Source organism: Dendrobates tinctorius, unplaced genomic scaffold (assembly GCF_039654945.1).
Source record: "Dendrobates tinctorius isolate UK_male_01 unplaced genomic scaffold, ASM3965494v1 ptg000233l, whole genome shotgun sequence".
NCBI lineage: Eukaryota > Metazoa > Chordata > Amphibia > Anura > Dendrobatidae > Dendrobates > Dendrobates tinctorius.
In genome coordinates this window covers 4,240,776-4,256,014 of record NW_027361900.1, presented here as the reverse complement: position 1 = coordinate 4,256,014, position 15,239 = coordinate 4,240,776, and the positions used below count along the sequence as shown (strand labels likewise).

General features: G+C 43.8%; 1 protein-coding gene across 1 annotated transcript in view; it reads right to left on the bottom strand.

The window, feature by feature from the left end:
* LOC141060279 (uncharacterized) overlaps positions 1 to 14,781 on the bottom strand; it is a 52,731-nt gene extending 37,950 nt beyond the window's left edge. The window contains 1 exon segment of the mRNA XM_073556496.1: positions 12,442 to 14,781. Coding sequence (XP_073412597.1) covers positions 12,442 to 14,028 — 1,587 coding nt within the window. The 5' untranslated portion in view covers positions 14,029 to 14,781.
* Positions 14,782 to 15,239: the final 458 nt, after the last annotated feature.

Below are 15,239 nucleotides of genomic sequence, written 5' to 3'. Positions count from 1 at the left end.
TGGGATTAGATACACAGCTGAGCAGACAGTATCACACAGGATAGGATTAGACACACGGCTCAGCAGACAGTATCACACAGGAGAGGATTAGATACATGGCTCAGCAGTCAGTATCACACAGGATGGGATTAGATACACATCTCAGCAGTCAGTATCACACAGGATAGGATTAGATACACAGATCAGCAGTCAGTATCACACAGGATAGGATTAGACACACGGCTCAGCAGACAGTATCATACAGGATAGGATTAGATACACAGCTGAGCAGTCAGTATCACACAGGATAGGATTAGACACACGGCTCAGCAGTCAGTATCACACAGGATAGGATTAGATACACGGTTCAGCAGTCAGTATCATACAGGATAGGAATAGATACACGGCTGAGAAGTCAGTATCACACAGGATAGGAATAGATACACGGCTCAGCAGACAGTATCACACAGGAAAGGATTAGATACATGGCTCAGCAGTCAGTATCACACAGGAGAGGATTAGATACATGGCTCAGCAGTCAGTATCACACAGGATAGGATTAGATACACGGCTCAGCAGTCAGTATCACACAGGATAGGAATAGATACACGGCTCAGCAGACAGCATTACACAGGATAGGATTAGATAAGCAGCTCAGCAGTCAGTATCACACAGGAGAGGATTAGATACACGGCTGAGCAGTCAGTAACACACATGATAGGATTAGACACATGGCTCAGCAGTCAGTATCACATAGGATACGATTAGATACACAGCTCAGAAGTCACTATCACACAGGAGAGGATTAGACACACGGCTCAGCAGTCAGTATCACATAGGATACGATTAGATACACAGCTCAGCAGTCAGTATCACACAAGATAGGATTAGATACACAGCTCAGCAGTCAGTATAACACAGGATAGGATTAGATACACAGCTCAGCAGTCAGTATCACACAGGATAGGTTTAGATACAGAGCTCAGCAGTCAGTATCACACAGGAGAGGATTAGACACATGGCTCAGCAGTCAGTATCACAAAGGATAGGATTAGATACACAGCTCAGCAGTAAGTATCACACAGGAGAGGATTAGATACACAGCTCAGCAGTCAGTATCACACAGGATAGGATTAGATACACAGCTCAGCAGTCAGTATCACACAGGAGAGGATTAGATAAACGGCTGAGCAGTCAGTATCACACAGGATAGGATTAGATACACAGCTCAGCAGTCAGTATCACACAGGATAGGATTACATACACGGCTCAGCAGTCAGTATCACACAGGATAGGATTAGATTCACAACTCAGCAGACAGTATCACACAGGATAGGATTAGATACACGGCTCATCAGTCAGTATCACATAGGATACGATTAGTTACACAGCTCAGCAGTCAGTATCACACAGGAGAGGATTAGATACACAGCTCAGCAGTCAGAATCACACAGGACAGGATTAGATACACAGCTCAGCAGTCAGTATCACACAGGATAGGATTAGATACACGGCTCAGCAGTCAGTGTCACACAGGATAGGATTAGATACACAGCTCAGCAGTCAGTATCACACAGGATATGATTAGATACACAGCTCAGCTGTCAGTATCACGCAGGATTGGATTAGATACACAGCTCAGCAGTCACTATCACACAGGATAGGATTAGATACACGGCTCAGCAGTCAGTATCACACAGGATAGGATTAGATACACGGCTCAGCAGTCAGTATCACACAGGATATGATTAGATACACAGATCAGCAGTCAGTATCACGCAGGATTGGATTAGATACACAGCTCAGCAGTCAGTATCACACAGGATAGGATTAGACACACGGCTCAGCAGTCAGTATCACACAGGAGAGGATTAGATACACAGCTCAGCAGTCACTATCACACAGGATAGGATTAGATACACGGCTCAGCAGTCAATATCACACAGGATAGGATTAGATACACGGCTCAGCAGTCAGTATCACACAGGATAGGATTAGATACACAGCTCAGCAGTCAGTATCACACAGAATAGGATTAGACACACGGCTCAGCAGTCAGTATCACACAGGAGAGGATTAGATACACAGCTCAGCAGTCAGTATCACACAGGATAGGATTAGATACACAGCTCAGCAGTAACTATCACACAGGATAGGATAAGATACACGGCTCAGCAGTCAGTATCACACAGGATAGGATTAGATACACGGCTCAGCAGTCAGTATCACACAGGATAGGATTAGACACACGGCTCAGCAGTCAGTATCACAAAGGATAGAATTAGATATACGGCTCAGCAGTCAGTACTACACAGGAGAGGATTAGATACACAGCTCAGCAGTCAGTATCACACAGGATAGGATTAGATACACGGCTCAGCAGTCAGTATCACACAGGAGAGGATTAGATACATGGCTCAGCAGTCAGTATCACACAGGATGGGATTAGATACACATCTCAGCAGTCAGTATCACACAGGATAGGATTAGACACACGGCTCAGCAGACAATATCATACAGGATAGGATTAGATACACAGCTCAGCAGTCAGTATCACACAGGATAGGATTAGATACAGAGCTCAGCAGTCAGTATCACACAGGAGAGAATTAGACACACGGCTCAGCAGTCAGTATCACACAGGATAGGATTAGATACACGGCTGAGCAGTCAGTAACACACATGATAGGATTAGACACATGGCTCAGCAGTCAGTATCACATAGGATACGATTAGATACACAGCTCAGCAGTCAGTATCACACAGGAGAGGATTAGATACACGGCTGTGCAGTCAGTAACACACATGATAGGATTAGACACACGGCTCAGCAGTCAGTATCACGTAGGATGCGATTAGATACACAGCTCAGCAGTCAGTATCACACAGGATAGGATTAGATACACAGCTCAGCAGTTAGTATAACACAGGATGGGATTAGATACACAGCTCAGCAGTCAGTATCACACAGGATAGGATTAGATACAGAGCTCAGCAGTCAGTATCACACAGGAGAGGATTAGACACATGACTCAGCAGTCAGTATCACAAAGGATAGGATTAGATACACAGCTCAACAGTAAGTATCACACAGGAGAGGATTACATACACAGCTCAGCAGTCAGTATCACACAGGATAGGATTAGATACACGGCTCAGCAGTCAGTATCACACAGGAGAGGATTAGATACACGGCTGAGCAGTCAGTAACACACATGATAGGATTAGACACATGGCTCAGCAGTCAGTATCACACAGGAGAGGATTAGATACATGGCTCAGCAGTCAGTATCACACAGGAGAGGATTAGATACATGGCTCAGCAGTCAGTATCAAACAGGATAGGATTAGATACACGGCTCAGCAGTCAGGATCACACAGGATAGGATTAGATACACGGCTCAGCAGTCAGTATCACATAGGATACGATTAGATACACAGGTCAGCAGTCAGTATCAAACAGGATAGGAATAGATACACGGCTCAGCAGTCAGTATCACACAGGAGAGGATTAGATACACAGCTCAGCAGTCAGTATCACACAGGATAGGATTAGATACAAGGCTCAGCAGTGAGTATCACACAGGAGAGGATTAGATACACGGCTGAGCAGTCAGTAACACACATGATAGGATTAGACACATGGCTCAGCAGTCAGTATCACATAGGATACGATTAGATACACAGCTCAGCAGTCAGTATCACACAGGAGAGGATTAGATACACGGCTGAGCAGTCAGTAACACACATGATAGGATTAGACACATGGCTCAGCAGTCAGTATCACATAGGATACGGTTAGATACACAGCTCAGCAGTCAGTATCACACAGGATAGTTTTAGATACACAGCTCAGCAGTCAGTATAACACAGGATAGGATTAGATACACAGCTCAGCAGTCAGTATCACACAGGATAGGATTAGATACAGAGCTCAGCAGTCAGTATCACACAGGAGAGGATTAGACACATGGCTCAGCAGTCAGTATCACAAAGGATAGGATTAGATACACAGCTCAGCAGTAAGTATCACACAGGAGAGGATTAGATACACAGCTCAGCAGTCAGTATCACACAGGATAGGATTAGATACACGGCTCAGCAGTCAGTATCACACAGGAGAGGATTAGATAAACGGCTGAGCAGTCAGTATCACACAGGATAGGATTAGATACACAGCTCAGCAGTCAGTATCACACAGGATAGGATTAGATACTCGGCTCAGCAGTCAGTATCACACAGGATAGGATTAGATTCACAACTCAGCAGACAGTATCACACAGGATAGGATTAGATACACGGCTCAGCAGTCAGTATCACATAGGATACGATTAGTTACACAGCTCAGCAGTCAGTATCACACAGGATAGGATTAGATACACGGCTCAGCAGTCAGTGTCACACAGGATAGGATTAGATACACAGCTCAGCAGTCAGTATCACACAGGATATGATTAGATACACAGCTCAGCAGTCAGTATCACGCAGGATTGGATTAGATACACAGCTCAGCAGTCAGTATCACACAGGATAGGATTAGATACACGGCTCAGCAGTCAGTATCACACAGGATAGGATTAGATACACGGCTCAGCAGTCAGTATCACACAGGATATGATTAGATACACAGCTCAGCAGTCAGTATCACACAGGATATGATTAGATACACAGCTCAGCAGTCAGTATCACGCAGGATTGGATTAGATACACAGCTCAGCAGTCAGTATCACACAGGATAGGATTAGATACACAGCTCAGCAGTCAGTATCACACAGGATAGGATTAGATACACAGCTCAGCAGTCAGTATCACATAGGATACGATTAGATACACAGCTCAGCAGTCAGTATCACACAGGATAGGAATAGATACACGGCTCAGCAATCAGTATCACACAGGATAGGATTAGATACGCAGCTTAGCAGTCAGTATCACACAGGATAGGATTAGATACACGGCTCAGCAGTCAGTATCACACAGGATAGGATTAGATACGCAGCTCATCAGTCAGTATCACACAGGATAGGATTAGATACACAGTTCAGCAGTCAGTATCACACAGGATTGGATTAGATACACGGCTCAGCAGACAGTATCACACAGGATGGGATTAGATACACAGCTCAGCAGTCAGTATCACACAGGATGGGATTAGATACACAGCTCAGCTGTAAGTATCACACATGATAGGATTAGATACACGACTCAGCAGACAGTATCACACAGGATAGGATTAGATACACGGCTCAGCAGTCAGTATCACATAGGATACGATTAGTTACACAGCTCAGCAGTCAGTATCACACAGGAGAGGATTAGATACACGGCTCAGCAGTCAGCATCACACAGGATAGGATTAGATACACAGCTCAGCAGTCAGCATCACACAGGATAGGATTAGATACACGGCTCAGCAGTCAGTATCACACAGGATAGGATTAGATACACAGCTCAGCATCACACAGGATAGGATTAGATACAGAGCTCAGCAGTCAGTATCACACAGGATAGGATTAGATACACGGCTGAGCAGTCAGTAACACACATGATAGGATTAGACACATGGCTCAGCAGTCAGTATCACATAGGATACGATTAGATATACAGCTCAGCAGTCAGTATCACACAGGAGAGGATTAGATACACGGCTGAGCAGTCAGTAACACACATGATAGGATTAGACACACGGCTCAGCAGTCAGTATCACATAGGATACGATTAGATACACAGCTCAGCAGTCAGTATCACACAGGATAGGATTAGATACACAGCTCAGCAGTTAGTATAACACAGGATGGGATTAGATACACAGCTCAGCAGTCAGTATCACACAGGATAGGATTAGATACAGAGCTCAGCAGTCAGTATCACACAGGAGAGGATTAGACACATGGCTCAGCAGTCAGTATCACAAAGGAGAGGATTAGATACACAGCTCAACAGTAAGTATCACACAGGAGAGGATTACATACACAGCTAAGCAGTCAGTATCACACAGGATAGGATTAGATACACGGCTCAGCAGTCAGTATCACACAGGAGAGGATTAGATACACGGCTGAGCAGTCAGTAACACACATGATAGGATTAGACACATGGCTCAGCAGTCAGTATCACACAGGAGAGGATTAGATACATGGCTCAGCAGTCAGTATCACACAGGAGAGGATTAGATACACAGCTCAGCAGTAAGTATCACACATGATAGGATTAGATACACGACTCAGCAGACAGTATCACACAGGATAGGATTATATACACGGCTCAGCAGTCAGTATCACATAGGATACGATTAGTTACACAGCTCAGCAGTCAGTATCACACAGGAGAGGATTAGATACATGGCTCAGCAGTCAGCATGACACAGGATAGGATTAGATACACAGCTCAGCAGTCAGCATCACACAGGATAGGATTAGATACACGGCTCAGCAGTCAGTATCACACAGGATAGGATTAGATACACAGCTCAGCATCACACAGGATAGGATTAGATACACGGCTCAGCAGTCAGTATCACACAGGATAGGATTAGATACACGGCTCAGCAGTCAGTATCACACAGGATAGGATTAGATACACGGCTCAGCAGTCAGTATCACATAGGATACGATTAGATACACAGCTCAGCAGTCAGTATCACACAGGATAGGATTAGATACACAGCTCAGCAGTCAGTATCACACAGGATAGGAATAGATACACGGCTCAGCAGACAGCATTACACAGGATAGGATTAGATACGCAGCTCAGCAGTCAGTATCACACAGGATAGGATTAGATACACAGCTCAGCAGTCAGTATCACACAGGATAGGATTAGATACATGGCTCAGCAGTCAGTATCACACAGGATAGGATTAGATACACGGCTCAGCAGACAGTATCACACAGTATAGGATTAGATACACGGCTCAGCAGACAGTATCACACAGGATAGGATTAGATATGCAGCTCAGCAGTTAGTATCACACAGGATAGGATTAGATACACGGCTCAGCAGTCAGTATCACACAGGATAGGATTAGATGCACGGCTCAGCAGTCAGTATCACAAAGGATCGGATTAGATACACGGCTCAGCAGTCAGTATCACACAGGAGAGGATTAGATACACAGCTCAGAAGTCAGTATCACACAGGATAGCATTAGATACACGGCTCAGCAATCAGTATCACACTGGAGAGGATTAGATACATGGCTCAGCAGTCAGTATCACACAGGAGAGGATTAGATACACAGCTCAGCAGTCAGTATCACACAGGATAGGATTAGATACACGGCTCAGCAGTCAGTATCACACAGGATAGGATTAGATACACGGCTCAGCAGACAGTATCACACAGGATAGGATTAGATGCACGGCTCAGCACACAGTATCACACAGGAGAGGATTAGATACACAGCTCAGCAGTCAGTATCACACAGGATGGGATTAGATACACAGCTCAGCAGTCAGTATCACACAGGATGGGATTAGATACACAGCTCAGCAGTCAGTATCACACAGGATAGGATTAGATACACAGCTCAGCAGTCAGTATCACACAGGATGGGATTAGATACACAGCTCAGCAGTCAGTATCACAGAGGATGTGATTAGATACACAGCTCAGCAGTCAGTATCACACAGGAGAGGATTAGATACACGGCTCAGCACACAGTATCACACAGGATAGGATTAGATACACAGCTCAGCAGTCAGTATCACACAGGAGAGGATTAGATACACGGTTCAGCAGTCAGTATCACACAGGATAGGATTAGATACACGGCTCAGCAGTCAGTATCACACAGGATAGGATTAGATACACGGCTCAGCACACAGTATCACACAGGATAGGATTAGATACGCAGCTCAGCAGTCAGTATCACACAGGATAGGATTAGATACACAGCTCAGCAGTCAGTATCACACAGGATAGGATTAGATACACGGCTCAGCAGGCAGTATCACACAGGAGAGGATTAGATACACGGCTCAGCACACAGTATCACACAGGATAGGATTAGATACACAGCTCAGCAGTCAGTATCACACAGGATAGGATTAGATACACAGCTGAGTAGTCAGGATCACACAGGATAGGATTAGATGCACAGCTGAGCAGTCAGTATCACACAGGATAGGATTAGATGCACGGCTCAGCAGTCAGTATCACACAGGATAGGATTAGATACACTGCTCAGCAGGCAGTATCACACAGGATAGGATTAGATACACGGCTCAGCAGTCAGTATCACACAGGATAGGATTAGATACACGGCTCAGCAGTCAGTATCACACAGGATAGGATTAAATACACGGCTCAGCAGGCAGTATCACAAAGGAGAGGATTAGATACACAGCTCAGCAGTCAGTATCACACAGGATAGGATTAGATGCACGGCTCAGCAGTCAGTATCACACAGGATAGGATTAGATGCACGGCTCAGCAGTCAGTATCACACAGGATAGGATTAGATACACGGCTCAGCAGTCAGTATCACACAGGATAGGATTAGACACATGGCTCAGCAGTCAGTATCACACAGGATAGGATTAGATACACGGCTCAGCAGTCAGTATCACACAGGATAGGATTAAATACACGGCTCAGCAGGCAGTATCACAAAGGAGAGGATTAGATACACAGCTCAGCAGTCAGTATCACACAGGATAGGATTAGATGCACGGCTCAGCAGTCAGTATCACAAAGGATAGGATTAGATGCACGGCTCAGCAGTCAGTATCACACAGGATAGGATTAGATACACGGCTCAGCAGTCAGTATCACACAGGATAGGATTAGACACATGGCTCAGCAGTCAGTATCACACAGGATAGGATTAGATACACGGCTCAGCAGCAGTCAGTATCACACAAGATAGGATTAGATGCACGGCTCAGCAGTCAGTATCACACAGGATAGGATTAGATGCACGGCTCAGCAGTCAGTATCACACAGGATAGGATTAGATGCACGGCTCAGCAGTCAGTATCACACAGGATAGGATTAGATGCACGGCTCAGCACACAGTATCACACAGGATAGGATTAGATACACGGCTCAGCAGTCAGTATCACACAGGATAGGATTAGATACACAGCTCAGCAGTCAGTATCACACAGGATAGGATTAGATACACGGCTCAGCAGCAGTCAGTATCACACAAGATAGGATTAGATGCACGGCTCAGCAGTCAGTATCACACAGGATAGGATTAGATGCACGGCTCAGCAGTCAGTATCACACAGGATAGGATTAGATGCACGGCTCAGCACACAGTATCACACAGGATAGGATTAGATACACGGCTCAGCAGTCAGTATCACACAGGATAGGATTAGATACACAGCTCAGCAGTCAGTATCACACAGGATAGGATTAGATGCACAGCTCAGCAGTCAGTATCACACAGGATGGGATTAGATGCACGGTTTTTATGTGTAATATAATCATTATAATTTGCTATAACTAACCACAGTTGGTTACTATGCTCGGGCAGCGCCGAGCTCTTCAGCTAGTACTCAATAAATATGGTGCACTTAATCTCATTTGCACCTTTAGGCTGTGCCCACGTTGCGTTTTTGAAGTGTTGTTGCCGGATCAGACGCTTCACAAACACTTAAAATAAGCATCCCATTCATTTTAATGCATTTTGACCTTTTTGTGCCAATTGATGCATTTTTTTCCGCATAGGAAACGCTTAGCGGCTAAAAACGCAGCATGCACATTATTTTCCACATAAGTCCGCGTTTTTAGCCATTTCCTGAGTCCAGAAGACATGCGGAAAAAACTGCATCAAAAACGCGCATTTTCTGGGAAGGAGTCCAGTTTTGTGTCAGGTTTTAAATGCTGTGGGCACACAGCCTGATAGTGACACTGTCTTAGGATACATGTTACTCTATGATGGCACTTCTGCACATAGCCACTAGATGGCGCTACATTTGACATTTGCCTGAATTTTTATATCTACACATGGTTTACACAAATTATATTTTCTTGTGGTAACTCTATACTATTTACCATTAGAAGCTGTGTATTTCTGTAATTATTTGTATGTATACATGATTGATTACCACTTCTGTCTCTGTAAAAACAATCCCCTTTCTGACATTGGGTGTAAATGTACTTCCTCCCTTTGATGTGGGCTCCGGCGGTGAGCTCACATCTTTTACGGCACGTCAGCTGTTTTAAACATCTGCCATTTGCCCCTAAGAGCCTCTGACAGCGGCACTTCCAGCAAGATTTCCGGAAATCCCACCCATCGGTGACCTCGTCACCAATGGGTTGGCATGATAACCAGAGGTCTCCAGCAGACCTCTATGCTTGTCACTGCCGGAATGCTATGAGCGCCACCCGCTAGCCAAAACCACATGGATCAGGGATCGTCACGATGAACTCCTGCTCTCCTTTTAACATGTTCAAAACGCTACTCAGACAACACAGGGTGAGGGTAAAACAGTGTGGGCAATGCTTTATTGTACAACAAAACAGGCAGATAACACATAGAACAGTCCCAGCACAGGACCCAAGATGGGGCACATTACAGAGTCTCACCCTCCACTGACCCGCTGGGATAATGGCAGCTGTGACTTCAGATCTTCCAGGGTCGCTACTCCACCTGTGGCACACACACAGAGAGGAGGTAATGACAGGTGTAGGAATATGACAGTCCATTGAGACTATGCAAGGTGCAAGGCCAGTTGATCCAAAGACCACAATCTGGCTTCTCCGAACGTATCCATGGTTCAGTGATGGTCAATGGAGCAGATCTGTTTTCTTCCAACCGAGGCTGAAAACCCCTAGGTTGTTTATTATAGAATGATAGATCCATGTCCCTTGTGATAATATGGCTGCTGTCCTGTCTCTTGTCCTTTGGATGTATGGATGTCTTGGCAGAATCTCTCTGGCTGTTTCTCTCTCTCAGTCTCTTTATACAGAGGCATGTAACCTATTTTTAGACTTAAAAAGTGTCCCTCATTCAGTATTTACATAAAGGGTAAGAATGGAGATGAGATCAAGTAGCATTACTTGATTATTTAAGCTATTTGCATAGTTTTTCCCTCTCTGCTTTATAAGTCAACAAACTGGCTCCATAACACAATGTATAATTAGCATATCAGCAAACATCACTAGTGATCAAGGATAAGGGAACGATAAAAGTCAATATTATCGGCTTACACAAGGAAAAGTCTGTTTTCTTGTCCAACTAGAAATCAACACTTAAATTTAAAGCCAACATACAGATAACATTCTATTATTCTTCGTTTGCTAAAAATAGTCATCTGGTTAATTAAGATACAATGCTGTAAGTCTTCACAATGCCAAAAGTAAAAAAGTTTTTAAAAATATTAAAAAAATATAAAAGTTCAAATCACCCCCCTTTCGCCCCTTTCAAAATAAAACAATTAAAAAAATCAAACATACACATATTTGTTATAGCCGCGTTCAGAATCGCCCGATCTATCACTATAAAAAAGAATTAACCCGATCGCTAAATGGCGTAACGAGAAAAAATGTCAAAACGCCAGAATTACTTTTCTTGGTCACCACAACATTAAAATTCAGTAAAGGAAAGACCAAAAGATCGTATCTGCACCAAAATGGCATCCATTAAAAAAGTCAGCTTGGCACGAAAAATAAGCCTTCACCCAACCCGAGATCATGAGAAATGGAGAAGCGATGGGTATCGGAAAATGGCACAATTCTTTTATACTTTACCTAATAAAGAGGAGTTATTTTTACTGATACAGTGGGTATGGAAAGTATTCAGACCCCTTTAAATTTTTCACTCTTTGTTTCATTGCAGCCATTTGGTAAATTCAAAGTCATACTATCTATTCCTGACACTGGAGGGGCTTATAAACTTACACAGTATATAGTTTGAGGTCTGGGATCTGCCAATATGGGGCTAGTTTTCTGACTGTTTCGGATAATATGATACATGATTATAGTTTTTTTTTTCGTTTAGTCTCGCTTGAATATAGGTCAATATTAAATAGTCTCTTGATGAGTCGCCTTTGGTGAGGACGATGAAACCCATAGAAATGAGAGGCTTGGAGAGTGAGTGTGTATACGTCACCTCACCCTATATACTGAGATGTGGGGTATATGTTTTTTCTATTAGTCACCTTCTGACTAATCTTCAGGGGGTGAATTATGGGTATAGTTTTACATTTGGAATTCATAAGGTTTAGTTTTATCCTTTTGTCAGCAAACATGAGGAATGACAAGAGACAACCCATTTAAGAAGATTCAATTTTGGTTAAAACTATTCCAACATTATGAATATAAAAAAGGCTTCTCCCCTATGTGACATCTCTGATGTTTATTAACAGTTGATTTCCAAGTAAAACATTTCCCACATTAAGAAAATGAAAATGGCTTCTCCTCTGTGTGACTGCTCTGATGGCAATCAAGAAGCGCTTTCTGGTTAATAAATTTCCCACATTAACAGGAAAAAGGCCTCTCCTCTGCGTGGGTTCTCTGGTGCTGAACATAACTTGATTTCCTGCTAAAACATTTCCCACATTCTGAGCATGAAAAAGGCTTCTCTCCTGTGTGAGTTCTATGGTGTTCATCAAGACTCCTTTTCTGGTTAAAACATTTCCCACATTCTAAACATGAAAAAGGCTTCTCTCCTGTGTGAGTTCTATGGTGCTGAACATAATTTGATTTCCTGCTAAAACATTTCCCACATTCTGAGCATGAAAAAGGCTTCTCTCCTGTGTGGATTCTCTGGTGCGTAACACAATATGATTTATTGTTAAAACATTTCCCACATTCTACACATGAAAAAGGCTTCTCTCCTGTGTGGATTCTCTGGTGCGTAACACAATCTGATTTATTGTTAAAACATTTCCCACATTCTACACATGAAAAAGGCTTCTCTCCTGTGTGGATTCTCTGGTGCGTAACACAATCTGATTTATTGTTAAAACATTTCCCACATTCTACACATGAAAAAGGCTTCTCTCCTGTGTGGATTTTCTGGTGCTTAACACAAGCTGATTTACTGATAAAACATTTCCCACATTCTGAACAGGAAAAAGGCTTCTCCCCTGTGTGAGTTCTCTGGTGGGTAACACAAACTGATTTATTGATAAAACATTTCCCACATTCTGAACAGGAAAAAGGCTTCTCCCCTGTGTGAGTTCTCTGGTGCGTAACACAATCTGATTTAGTGTTAAAACATTTCCCACATTCTGAACAGGAAAAAGGCTTCTCTCCTGTGTGAGTTCTTTGGTGGGTTACAAAATATGATTTCTGTGCAAAACATTTCCCACATTCTGAACAGGAAAAAGGCTTCTCCCCTGTGTGAGTTCTCTGGTGGGTAACACAAACTGATTTATTGATAAAACATTTCCCACATTCTGAACAGGAAAAAGGCTTCTCCCCTGTGTGAGTTCTATGGTGTTCATCAAGATTCCCTTTATGATTAAAACATTTCCCACATTCTGAACATGAAAAAGGCTTCTCCGCTGTGTGAGTTCGTTGGTGGGTAACAAAATATGATTTATGTGCAAAACATTTCCCACATTCTGAACAGGAAAAAGGCTTCTCTCCTGTGTGGATTCTCTGGTGCTTAACACAAACTGATTTATTGATAAAACATTTCCCACATTCTGAACATGAAAAAGGCTTCTCCCCTGTGTGAGTTCTATGGTGTTCATCAAGATTCCCTTTAAGATTAAAACATTTCCCACATTCTGAACATGAAAAAGGCTTCTCCCCTGTGTGAGTTCTCTGGTGTCTAACAAAATTTGATTTACATGTAAAACATTTCCCACATTCTGAACATGAAAATGACTTCTTTGCTTTAGGAGCAGTTTGTTTTTTATTGCCTCTTTTGTGACTTTGATTTTCCTTAGTAGTCAGTAATGAATCAGAAGATGGGACCTGTTTCATAGGATCAGATGACAGATCTTTGCTGTGAATGGATGATGATATATCTGGAGTAATAGCAATCACTTCAGTTGTATCTTGTAGGATCTCAAGATCATCAGATTTAAAAATTGAAGATGTCAGCTGTCCCTCTGATCTCCTGGTACAGTCATCTAACATAAAAAGCAATTTTTTTAAATAAAATATCCTTGAGTTTTATATTTTTCAACACTTCTACTTAAAAAATGGCAAGCAATGTAAAAAACTTTATTTACCAAGATAATGACAGTTCACAGTCTAATTGAAAACCTTGTTGGATGAGCCAGTAGTGTGCGGTGTTCAACTGTTTGTTCATTCTGCCTCCCAAATCTTCTATAATAATAAATGCGCTAAGCAGCTTCCGGGTTGTAACAACTTCCGTCCAGTTGTAACTGGTGACGTCACAGCACACCTCTTGCCATGTTAACCCTCAACACACCACTCCATCTCAACACACACCTCCTCAACACACACTCCTCTCACCTTTCACCATCTCCACTCACATCCCCCCCTCTTTCACTCCACATATGACCCTCTCTCACTCCGTCTCTCATACTCACGCCGTCATCGCCGCTGCTCCATGATCCCCGACATCTTCTTCCGCCGGCACCATCCTGGATCCAGACGTTGTCCACGCTGGTGACATGTTCTTGCGGCGACGCCATCTTGAGTATCGCGATATCCCGCGATGAGTGAGAGAAAGGGTTGTATGTGGAGTGAAAGAGGGGGGACGTGAGTGGAGATGGTGAAAGGTGAGAGGAGTGTGTGTTGAGGAGGTGTGTGTGTTGAGGGTTAACATGGCAAGAGGTGTGTCACTATCCTCCCGATGCGATAGCATCGGGCCTTAATCTAGTATATATATAATTGCCTTAAATTGTCTGTCGTCAACTTCCATCTGGATGTCCCTGAATCTCACTATCCACTGCGCCGCACCGGACGTACGCCGACCGCTATTTTGGTACACATAAGTGATGCCACTCAGATCCAGGACGCAGCTGCGAACCCGAACACCCCTGGGATCCCAGCTGCCGCTTGGATCCAGGCTGCCACTGCGATCCCGACCGCCGCTGGGATCCTGACCGCTACTGGGATCCCGGCCACCGCTCGGATCCAGGTCGCCGCTGCGATCATGAGGCTGTGAAAGGGGTGTAACAAGGGGGTATAAAGAGAGGGGTGTAATAAAGGGGGTATAATGAGAGGGTGTAATGAGGGGGGAGTAATGAGAGAGATGCCGCCGCCAGACCCCTGCCTGGACCCACTGCCTGACTACATGCGCCGGATCCCACCGCTGCTTGCCCACCCACTTCCATGCAGTCACAGTCACCAGGAAAAACTGTGACTTGAGGCCTGTG